Raw genomic sequence first — 12,581 nt, 5'->3', positions numbered from 1 at the left:
TAGTGCACCCAAAAATGAGAGGGAGCCAGCAACGGTCGATCAAAATAAACCATAAAAAAGACAGCGGGCCTGAGGGGTGATGAAAAATGACCAAGGCCCCCAAAGGAGGGGGCCTGACAGTTTCTTTGCACTGGGGCCTGCAATATCTAAGTTACGCCACGGCATGTCCCCATCAATTTTTTACATGGCCTATTGTGTTTAAACCACTTTTTGGAAATGCTTGCAGTAGGGGTGTGTCTAATACAGAGGAAATATCTCTAGTTCTTGAGTAGGTTATGATAAGTAGACTATTTATTTGTCAAAATAGTATTAGCAAGTATTTAAAACTATTTGCACATTCTCCTAAACATCTTCTTTTGTGTTCAACTAAAGAAAGAAAGCAAGACTGGTTTGGAATGACATGAGGGTGAGTAAATGATGACAGAATTTTCATTTTTTTCTTAACCACTTTAACCGTGTCATAAATTAGAGGAACACAAATCTAAAACCAGAACTTTGCCTTTTAAACTAAGGTTCAGATTATATTTACCAGGGTTTACTTTGCAAATTAAAACACTCTTTCCAAGAAGTCAGCTCAAGGACACGTGTTTCAGGATGAGTAATGACAGGCAGCTCCGCTGAGCTATAGATCGCATCGAAAATCCATCAGTGATGAGGGGCCCGTTCAATGTATGTCCTGCTGCCTGTTCAAGGCTGTGCTGACAAAGTTTCCCGAGAGGCTTATCTAGCCAGTGGCCGAGATTGTTGACACACAAGGAGCTCTATAGAGCGCAACAGTGACTGACCACTTTTTCTCCTTGGCTCTAAAAAGCATTTTTGCCATTAGTTTTCTCCACAGGCATTAAATAAATAAATTAATTAATTAAAATAAAGGCTTTATGCTTTGAATCCACACAAAAAGTCCAATATGATGCTACAAACTTTGATTCAAAGCACAAAAAAATTACATATTCAAATTAACAATAATGCTAAAAAAATCTAAAGCTATGGTCTAAGTCAATTTCAATCTGTTCTAAAATTAAAAATCAATTACTTTAAGGTGAAAATGTATGGATTTTTTAGAGCCCAACTGTTGCACACAAAAGTTATGCTGGCCACAACATGTGAAAACAACAATATGGCACATCTGCTAAACATGTGATAAGCTAGCACTAGCAGTTGTTATTAACTGACTAGCAAGTATAACTTGCAATGACATAGTCACAGTCATGTGTCTAAAACCTGAATAGAATGCATATACTGTATTACTACAGTAACAGTTGCTAATGGCAACCGTTTGAAGCATATGTCAAATTAACCTACTGAAGGATATAAACACATACGGAGTAAAAGTTGCAACAGCCCATTGCTTTTAGTAAACACATCTCATTTATGCATGATATAGAATATATTACTCATGCATTCAACTGTTCTTTTAGTATTACTCCAAGGGGCTCATGATGACTTATTTAAGCTATGAAAGAAACAAAGAGCATTCTAGCAAAGAGAGAAGATATATATATATATATTATTTTTTTTAAATACTATTAACATTTGGCCCTAAATTTAAAAATGGCCCTCAATATAATCAGATATGGTCCTAAAGCAGGCCATATATGTAACAACTATTGGTACTGCTCTAAATGTAATAAAGGCTTTAAATGTAATAACATCTGGTTCTAAAGGTAAGAAAACACTGGTTCTAAATATAATAAAGGCCCTAAATGTAGTAACATCTGATCCTAAATTTAATAATGGCCTTAAATGTAATAATATTTTGTTTTAAATATATTACAGGCCCTATATATAATAACTATTGGTCCTAAAGGTAAAAAATAAATAAATAACAATCCAGGAAAAAGTACATATGGAATTGTCTACAAAAGTCTGAAATATCCCCATGAATACATGATCAGTTTGACTTTGCAAATGGCAACACGTGGCCGTTGATAAGAATATATTATAGTTTATATTTCAGCTGACATATGCAGCAAAAACTGCGAGAAGTGGCACTTTGAGGTCATGTTCAGCTTCTGCTGTCACTCTATTGATAGATTCACTCACATGCCAGAACCTGAGGTAGACATGAGGTCCTGTGACTGGGGCTCTTTTGTGTCTGATCTGTGCATCCACAAAAAAATCATTTTAGCCCATCCCTTATAAAATCTGGATTACATTGAGGTACAGTCCATAAACACAAAAATACACACTGTTTCAAAAGTATATACAGTAACCACAAAATGTAAAGATTTTAAATAGATTTTTAAATAAATGTTTTAAAAAATAACATTTGGTGTTCCCCCTGACCTGGGGATGTTTTTGTGACAGTCTCTCATGTATGCAAGTATTTGTCTGTTCCAAGCAGTGGCATATAAACAGGTAAAAAGCTTGTTTCTCTCCATATTTTTAAAAGGTTTCACTATCAAGTGGCTGGAATTTAAAGACCAATGTGCAATTGACATTAATGATACTGATATTTACCCATTCAACACAGCCTCTCTGAATTCAGTGACATTCTAGGAAATGTCATTTGCACTTTGTTTTGAATAGAAATAAAGCTAGAGAAACGAAGAGCACCCTTTCTTCTCGACACTACATTAGACTGCAGCTTCAAAGATGGCCAGAAGAGAAATGAGAGGGAATGAGGGCATTTCGGGCTCATCAGCTCTCTCTGTTTGAAATGCTGATTGCAACCCAAATCCTTGGCATTTTGATCGTGCTGTGCATTTTACATCTATAGGCAATAGAGCTGGTCTCACCACTGCTTTTTTTCACTGTTTTTTTTATCACAATGAAAAGGCCTCATTTCAACTAGTGCTCACGTCGGGATTTACAAACAAAGAGAAAAATAAAGCCATTTTATTTGCGCACACCTTTGGGATTTCTAAATGGGTAGCTTTGTTGTTTATAGCCTTTGTTGGCTCCTTTCACTTATTCAGAATGGCTTTACGACATAACATATACAGACTTGGTGAATTCATTAGGACTGGGTGAAAAACAATTGTTAGGCGAGTGTGTAAAGGAGGATAATTTTGATGTTAAAATGCTTTCTCCTGTTCTGATTGAATACACAGAGACAGCCAAGACATTCCTTATGTTGGTACTAAGTTGGTAATTAAGGTTGATTTCCCCCAAAAGGAATACAGTAAACACCATTACATAATCAACATCCCAACCAGTGCAACAAAGCAACATTGGCAACCAATGGTGTTTGCATCAAGACTACTTGTTGTCAACCAATGGGAGACAGGGGGGAGTGTTCTGAATTTTTTTTTGAAAGAATCAATATATTGGTGGTGTTTGGTGGCACAGTGGTATGTTTAGTGTAATTGTACAGACAAAAGATAAAGAGATACTTTATCTTTAAGAATTGGCTCCTTTTCAATTCATGAGTTGGAATTTGGAGGGATTTTGATTCATCCCAGTGAGTTTTTTTAATTAATTCAACAAAGAGATTCGTACTGATTCATTCAGTCACCTTTTCTGGATGTAACATTGAGGCCAAATTCAGGATTGCATATTACCAAACTTTTTAGATAAGGCAGTAATAGTAATAGAAAATTGAAAAAAATTCCTAATTCGATAAGATTCTTTTTGATTCCGGTTTGATTAGATTTCATTTTAATTGGGTATATTTCAGTTACAATGTCCATTTTGCCTACATATGAAAAAAATTCTCAGCTTACACTATTAATTATACAAGGGACCTTCTAAATTGGTTCATTATTATTATTAACACATAGTGAAGGATCTTGTTACTGGACTTCTTCACCATTATACTACTAAATCACTGGCCAGAGAAATCTGGAAATGTTCCCACCAGTGGCTAATCACAAACATTTTTAGTCGCATAGCGCAAAATTTGGTTGTATACAAGTATTTAGTCAGCCACCAATTGTGCAAGTTCTTCCACTTAAAAAGATGAGAGAGGCCTGTAATTTGCATCATAGGTACACTTCAACTATGAGAGACAAAATGAGGAAAAAAAATCCAGAAAATCACATTGTAGGATTTTTAATGAATTTATTTGCAAATTATGGGGGAAAATAAGTATTTGGTCACCTACAAACAAGCAAGATTTCTGGCTCTCACAGACCTGTAACTACTTCTTTAAGAGGCTCCTCTGTCCTCCACTCGTTACCTGTATTAATGGCACCTGTTTGAGCTTGTTATCAGTATAAAAGACACCTGTCCACAACCTCAAACAGTCACACTCCAAACTCCACTATGGCCAAGACCAAAGAGCTGTCAAAGGACACCAGAAACAAAATTGTAGACCTGCACCAGGCTGGGAAGACTGAATCTGCAATAGGTAAGCAGCTTGGTGCGAAGAAATCAACTGTGGGAGCAATTATTAGGAAATGGAAGACATACAAGACCACTGATAATCTCCCTCGATCTGGGGCTCCACGCAAGATCTCACCCCGTGGGGTCAAAATGATCACAAGAACGGTGAGCAAAAATCCCAGAACCACACGGGGGGACCTAGTGAATGACCTGCAGAGAGCTGGGACCAAAGTAACAAAGGCTACCATCAGTAACACACTACGCCGCCAGGGACTCAAATCCTGCAGTGCCAGACGTGTCCCCCTGCTTAAGCCAGTACATGTCCAGGCCCGTCTGAAGTTTGCTAGAGAGCATTTGGATGATCCAGAAGAGGATTGGGAGAATGTCATATGGTCAGATGAAACCAAAATAGAACTTTTTGGTAAAAACTCAACTCGTCGTGTTTGGAGGAGAAAGAATGCTGAGTTGCATCCAAAGAACACCATACCTACTGTGAAGCATGGGGGTAAAAACATCATGCTTTGGGTCTGTTTTTCTGCAAAGGGACCAGGACGACTGATCCGTGTAAAGGAAAGAATGTATGGGGCCATGTATCGTGAGATTTGAGTGAAAACCTCCTTCCATCAGCAAGAGCATTGAAGATGAAACGTGGCTGGGTCTTTCAGCATGACAATGATCCCAAACACACCGCACGGGCAACAAAGGAGTGGCTTCGTAAGAAGCATTTCAAGGTCCTGTAGTGGCCTAGCCACAGTCTCCAGATCTCAACCCCATAGAAAATCTTTGGAGGGAGTTGAAAGTCCGTGTTGCCCAGCGACAGCCCTGAAACATCACTGCTCTAGAGGAGATCTGCATGGGGGAATGGGCCAAAATACTAGCAACAGTGTGTGAAAACCTTTTGAAGACTTACAGAAAACATTTGACCTCTGGCATTGCCAACAAAGGGTATATAACAAAGTATTGAGATAAACTTTTGTTATTGACCAAATACTTATTTTCCCCCATAATTTGCAAATAAATTCATTAAAAATCCTACAATGTGATTTTCTGGATTTTTTTTCTCATTTTGTCTCTCATAGTTGAAGTGTACCTATGATGAAAATTACAGGCCTCTCTCATCTTTTTAAGTGGGAGAACTTGCACAATTGGTGGCTGACTAAATACTTTTTTGCCCCACTGTATGTGAGAGATTCACTTGCATTTTCGAGGGTTGCACATAGCAACAACAACAATTAACTTATTTTACTTATATGGACACATGCAATTATGAATGAGGCATAAATCCAAACTCAGTAGCATGAACTTTCTCAATTTAAAGTGTGCGCTTGTTTCCTCAGTCACGTGCACGACTTATGTAATGAGAGTGCGTGTGTAATCTGAGACACCTTCTGTAACACATCGGTTATTATTATAGTCATTATAATCTTTAATATTAAATTACGTAATCGATGCATTGAAATTTCGGCATAATAATGATGCATTTTTCACCCCTACTAACTATAATTAAGCATAAAAAACCTGTAATTTATTTTAGGTGTGCAAGCTTACGTTTTGGGTGGCAGTTGCACACCCTGGCACACCCGTGGCTACGCCACTGATTGTCATGGTCAAGTTTATATGATGAAATGCATAGAAATGTAATCAAAATGTCTAAATTAATCCAGTCTGATCCTTCCCTGGCATTTAAGGCAGACAGCAAAAGATGTACATTTCTTTTTTAAGGCATTTATTTATGAAATACACACTTTAAAAATTTCAACAAAAGCTTCCATAAAATTGTAAGAAACTCCAGCCCAGTTTAAACAAAACTCCTCTTGTGTAACTATGGAAACAATTGTATTACATGTGCAATAAATAATCATTATACAAGAAGAAAAAAACAGGAAAAGGACACTATTAAAGGTCAACGTTTTAACACACACACACACACACACACACACACACACACACACACAAATCATAATAGATGTTAAAATAAAATTGCATGGAAAACCATGTGCTATGTATGGAACATTAGTGTTAATTGAGCCAAGCAGGCACCCGTAGAATTAGTGGGATGAGAACTGTATATGGACTCTATCGGTGACCTGAGCACCTAACGAACAGATATTATCAAATGAAGCTTCCAGAGCTGAAATCAAGAACCATCTGAGAGACATGTATTGCACATTTTTCTCCATGGAAACATAACGATTGTTCCACACAACTCAATCTGAAACATTTTATAAGTCTGAATAAGTCCGACCACAACCCTAAATTGAAGTTACAGCTTGTTTTATACACAAAGCGTATAAGTGGATGAGACTATATGTTGAATGACGGAGAAGGAAAGTGATACATTTTCATCTTCGAATCCTGTATATATCAAAGCATGTACAGACCAAGATATTGATTAGCGGCAGCAAATTTCGAGACATATTTTATATCAAAACAAACAGGGTACTGCAGGACACAGATTTTACAGTACAAATAAATAACATTTAACATATCTGTGATGATAAAATGTATGGGTCATTTGGAGATGCCACTATGAAGGTTGGTTTCTTAAACCAATTCTCCTTAAAAGCACAAAAATAATACACAAACATTCAGTAAATTTGTGTGGAATACAAAACCAGTTGTCCAACTAGTTGTTCAAAATTACCCATAGTGAGACACCTGGCAACTAGACACAAATGGCCAATCATAACAGCCCCCCCCCAATCAATGCAACACAAAACTGACTAATCATAGAGAAATGAGACATAAACAGTAATGAAGTGCCCTTTTAGGGCCGCTGTAAGCTTTTCAGAAGACAATAAATAAGAAGTGCTTTCCAGCGCAGCTCAAATATCACATGATTAAAGAAACAGGTACTATTTGATTGAAAGGGGTGACTCACAAAAACATGTCCAGGCCGAATTTCACATCTTAATCCAAAGAACAGCAAATAGCAACTATTTTGCATAAAGAAAATGAATGCTATTTTAAGGTCTTTTTGCATTGTGACATTTCCCTCAAAATTTGTATCTTTCATATTTTTGTAATTCCCATCATTCTCAGTGGTTTCATAAAATTATTGTAACTGTATTTCTGTAATAGTTTTTTTTACTAGCATGCATTAAAGGCAGTACAAATACTACTATTATGTACTGTATATGTATATATATATATATATAGTTATTTGAATATTTGCAGGGTTCCCATCCTTTTTGACCAATACATTTCCATTAATTTTTCAGGCGTTTTTTGATAACTGGACAAAGATTTGTAGAAGCTGTAGGCTTCATTAAGCAAAATACAACTTGTGTCGTATGACCTAGACATGTTTTTTTGGACAGCTTTCATGAGATTCACCCATGAGTCCATCTTATATCATCCATCTCCAGATTTGTCACTCAAATTATAGTGTAAAATTCAGTCACAGAGCACTATTGTCACAGAACCAAACTCCGCCAAAAGGCAAGCAAATGGAAACGACAAGGAGACCAGCTTCCAGTCATGGCAACTGGAGTCTGGAAACAGTCCACAGCTTCTAAAGCAGTAAAGCGGGTCTCCAGTAAGCTTCTTAAAGCCTGCCTGTCAAGTAGTGCTGATGTCTCAATGCAAGCCTGATAACATGGCCTGAGCATCGATCCATCCCAATACTGCAGAGTAGTGAATCTACCTCAGAGCACGAATGCACCGCTCATGCACAATGAAGTCCATGGAGAGCAAAACTAAACTGTGAGATGGTTTAAACAATATCAGAGCCAACAGAGGAAGTGTTTGTCACTTACACCAAAAGAAATGGAACAACCTCATGGAGATTTGTGATAGAGGATTAACAATATTCATTTGTGCAAGAACAAGTAGCCATGTTTGCACTAAAATTAAAGCTTTAAAGGAATCTTTCACGCAAAAATGAGAATTCTGTCTTTATTTACACTCCTGCTAGTTCAGACTGATCTCACTGTGAATTCGGTAACAGAAGATCAAAAGTTTATCAGCTGAAATCAGTCTGTGCTTATAGAAATTCGAATCACTGCCCCTAGTGGACAAAGCTGGAAGTGTTGTTGATCATATGGAAACATGTGAGCTCCAGTTTCCTGATGAAATCAAAAAAAGTGACACTAAAAGAGTGTTGTATTTTTATTTGAAAAAGATGTAATACTGTCAACGAGAGTGTATATTTTATTAAGCCTAGTCACTCACCCAAACCGCAACACTAAACATTACCGTCAGTGGAGTGAAAATGTAATTTTAGAGTGAAAATGCAACTTCTGGACTGCGCGCACCATTGTTTATATGAACATGGGTACTTCCTGGTTACCATAGAACCAGAACCTGTTTCTCAGAGGCTGCAAGTCAACATGCTCTCAGTAGCACCACAGAGAAATGTATTCATGCTGTCTAAAGGGGAATGCTGCTTTTCAGTAATTCGGCTGAATGGGGGCGATTTCAGTGTATGAACTTTTGGAAGCAACATGTCGAGGTCCCAGTGATCATGTTGGTCATTCCAAACCAGTATGACTTTCTACAGTGGAAAACAAAAGTTGACAGACAGTTAGGGGACTGACAGCCCCCATCCCCATTCACTTTCATTGTGTGGGAAAGAGCACCAAATTTCTCTGTTTGCTTTCCAAGGTAGAAACTACATCATAATGGGTTTGGAACGATATGAAGGCACGTAAATGACAGAATTTTCATCTTTGGGTGAACAAACCCTATTAAAATGATGAAAGACAGACATTTCCTCTAAAGGCTAGTGTTCTTTACGATGGCAGATGACAACGATGGTCTTAATCTGCTACTACACCGATGTCAAAGTTTCCCGGTAATGCAGTAAATGAAAATCCATGAATCCAAACCAGCTTCCCTTCTTTTTATAAGACAGGGTGTAAAAACAAGTTTCACAAACCCCAAGAGCACCAAATACATAAAAAAAAAAGCAAGAAAGTTATGCTGAACACCAGTATTTTAAGACTCGGCCAGGTCTGCACCATGTTTAGATCTTTATTTTTAAAAGTTACAAAATATTAGCACCATTTATTGGCTCAAATAAGAGAAACACCAGGCTTCACCATGGCAACGACTCCTCTGACCCCAACCGCTCCAAAAGTATGACCCTGCCAGCCATTCATAATGAATGCTGGAGTCATAAATGCTTTAAATAAAATGTTAAAAGCATGCATTTGTTGCATTCACACCAGGCATTGAGGACACATTGCAAAAAATCTGCAGTTTGTGTTTGGAACTGTAGCCATATGAACATGTAGTTTGCATGAAATGGCTGACACACACACACACACACACACACACACACACACACACACACACACACACACACACACACACATAAGAATACAATATTTAACAACAGAAAATGAGAAGAAACTGCTCAAATGGAAATCATTATGACCACATCACCTTCACAAGAGCATGTCGGTGATGCAATAAAGCAAAACAACACGCTGCTTTAAAATAATGTTACAGAGATAATTAACATTTTAAGACACTGAGAAAACAGATTCAAGGGCAGTCCAGTTTAGACGTATTTCACTGGTGAGTGTTTCAAAGCAAGAATACAATCCAATACTATTGAACACACAAGCCATCAGTAATAACAGATTAACATATGAAGTGAACCAGAAAGATTTGGTCAAGCTGGTTTGCCATTTACCCGTTTGAATGTTGACCGCTATAATGAGCAGACCTTTTTACTGCATCATCTACTTTTCCGTAGTAAAAACTAATGCAGCTCGTTTTAACACATTGTTTGGATATCAAACCAATTTGTCAATTAGCTCCTCCAAGAAGTACTTGAAATAAATCACATCCCTTACAAATCAAAAAGCCCTTTAATATTTGATCAACTAGACTCCGCCATGTATTAATTGGATGTCAACATTTCAAACTTCAAGGAAGGCTCATTTAAATAACCAGAATAAAAGAAAAGACAGAAAAGGTCCATTTTAATGACTGGTCATTAACCCAATAAGTCAAATCTAATCTTAATTCGCTATATTCCTCAGTATCTAATCAGTCAAGGTCAAATGCTTTAGGTGGATTTTGCCGTATGCATTCAGCCATTCGTACAACTTGCCATGCAGAACAGAGTGAAGTCAGGAGGGTGTGTTAAGCCTTTGGCACCGAAGACAGCAATAAAACAAAGAGCTGTACAATACATATGGACGGTTATATGTGGGTTACATTCATACAGCGGAGGAGCAGAGAACTGATACAATGTCAAAGGACTCAATGTTTCATCTTTTTGTCTCAATTAAAAGGTGATGCATTGCATATATGACTCTGAGGCTGTGGGAAATACACATATGTAAGAAGGGCAGGTTGGCTGTTTTTAAAGCAAGTTAAAGATATAAACATATTTAGTTATTAAGGATTCATTATTACACCTCCTTAATGATTCTAGGGATGCAAATTAAAGACCACAAGGGTTGGATGATTAAACACATTTCAAAATCACTTCCAATTAATATCTCTGCTGCATTTAATAATTAAAGAGGATCAAAACATATGCTTTTTGCATCATCAAAGTCTGCACTGATAAGAGATGTACTGATATAGGGTGAATCTTACGAAATCTGTCAAAAGCATGTCCAGTTAATGTTTCAACCAGAATCAAATATAGATTTGTTATTTTAAGAAAATAAAGCCTTATTTTTAGGACTATAAAAATGCTTGATTGTTACATTATTTACATGACAATTAAGCACTCTCCATTTCTTTACCATAATGTAAAACAATCCTCACTCTTGTTACTATAATGTGAAAAAAATTTATTTATCTACATGTATTTAAATAGTATTTACACATCATGGCACCTTTGTTGCACTGCCTTTATGCTGATTTAAATGGGAAAAAGACAGAATTACAGAAATTCTGTACTGTAATACAGTTAAAAATGAAGGATTACAGTAACAAGAAAGTAACTGATTCCTATCCTACTATTAAATAGAAAATAAATTTGGGGACAATGTGCTTAATTGTCATGAAAATAATGTCCCAATGCAAAATACAAATAAAAAGGCTTCATTTTCTTCCAGCAATATGAAATCTCAAATTTGTAACTTTTGATTATTGGGCTAATATATGACCCGGACATGTTTTTGTGAGATTCGCACCATTGGGAATCTTGAATTTACACCAGGATTAATATTCCATTGACATGTCGCCACATACATGCAGCTCATAATATAGCACTTTTGGAAAACCACTCTAACCAGTCTCTTTTTCTCAAACATTTAATCTTTCACACACAGACACACTCACACTTTCATAACATCTTCCATTCCTTCTCGCTTCTCTCTGTTAACAACTTTTATATACAATATGGTAAATAGAACATAAATACTACACATAAATTTGCCTATTCACAATTCCACTTGTAGCGACCCCGAAAAAAGTAAAGAAAAATGAGAGATAATACACAACTCATATAAACCGCTTTATATAAGCTTAGAAAGGTTCTGCGCTCCCGAGAAGTGTTGAATAAGACCTGAGAGAGAGCGGTCAGTTTGAAACGCCTCCTCTCCCCTGGTTAGCAGTGTAAGAGGACACTTCCACGGAGGATGGCAGACAAAGAGCACCATCTTTTGCCCATAGTTGAGGTTGGAACAAAGTCCTATGGTACAACATATCTTTAAACCTTTCCTTTTTTTTTTTCTTTTTTTCTTTTTCTTTTAATGTGTAAACAGCGCACCAATAGGGTCTTGGTTCCACTTCTCTTGTCTATACAAAAGTATAAATATATGCTTTCTCTCAATTTTTCACATATCTAGGACATATAGCGGACAAACAGACAGAAAAAGCGGTTGTTCCCGTAAAAGCCGACAGTGTCGCAGTGGCTGTGCTGGATTTGTTGTTTGCTGGCTCGTGTCTATGTTGACTCATAAAAGACGTCTTTATTTTTTTTGGTGTGGGAGTTGATGGTCTCTGCATATACAGAGTGTAGCAAAGTCCTAAGCCGCCAGGCCAAAACAACCAACCATTTTTGTCCAACTACAGCAAATCCATTTTGGGTCTGTAATGCAGGAGGAGAGGCGATTTCTGGAACGCAGAAAAAACACACATGCATTCACATAAGGGAAAGTCAAAGAGCCACTTGAATGGAAACAAAAGGCACAGAAAGACAAGGACATCCTTTTTTTTTTTTGCAAATGGCACTTCAGTGAAGCTTGATTAAATATGCAACCTTTAAAAAGCATAACATATAAAAGCAAATATTTGCTCTGTACATCAAAATGTAAATTCCTGACTTCCCATTGCGTGCATATTGCTCATAGTGGTGGAGATTAATATGAAATACTGCAGTCAGGAAAACTCCATTTCAAATC

The 12,581-nt window shown here is 37.0% G+C and overlaps 1 protein-coding gene across 2 annotated transcripts in view; it reads right to left on the bottom strand.

Annotated features, from left to right (window-relative positions):
- Positions 1-5,995: 5,995 nt before the first annotated feature.
- Positions 5,996-12,581, bottom strand: part of LOC127663345 (polycomb group RING finger protein 3) — a 73,023-nt gene continuing 66,437 nt past the window's right edge. For both annotated transcript variants that reach the window (XM_052154887.1, XM_052154888.1), the window contains exon 10: positions 5,996-12,294. In XM_052154887.1, coding sequence (XP_052010847.1) covers positions 12,247-12,294 — 48 coding nt within the window. In that variant the 3' untranslated portion in view covers positions 5,996-12,246. The remainder of the gene's footprint in view (positions 12,295-12,581) is intronic.

This window comes from Xyrauchen texanus, chromosome 23 (genome assembly GCF_025860055.1).
Source record: "Xyrauchen texanus isolate HMW12.3.18 chromosome 23, RBS_HiC_50CHRs, whole genome shotgun sequence".
Taxonomy (NCBI): domain Eukaryota; kingdom Metazoa; phylum Chordata; class Actinopteri; order Cypriniformes; family Catostomidae; genus Xyrauchen; species Xyrauchen texanus.
The sequence above is the reverse complement of the archived record's forward strand: the minus strand, read 5'-3'. Positions and strand labels throughout refer to the sequence as shown.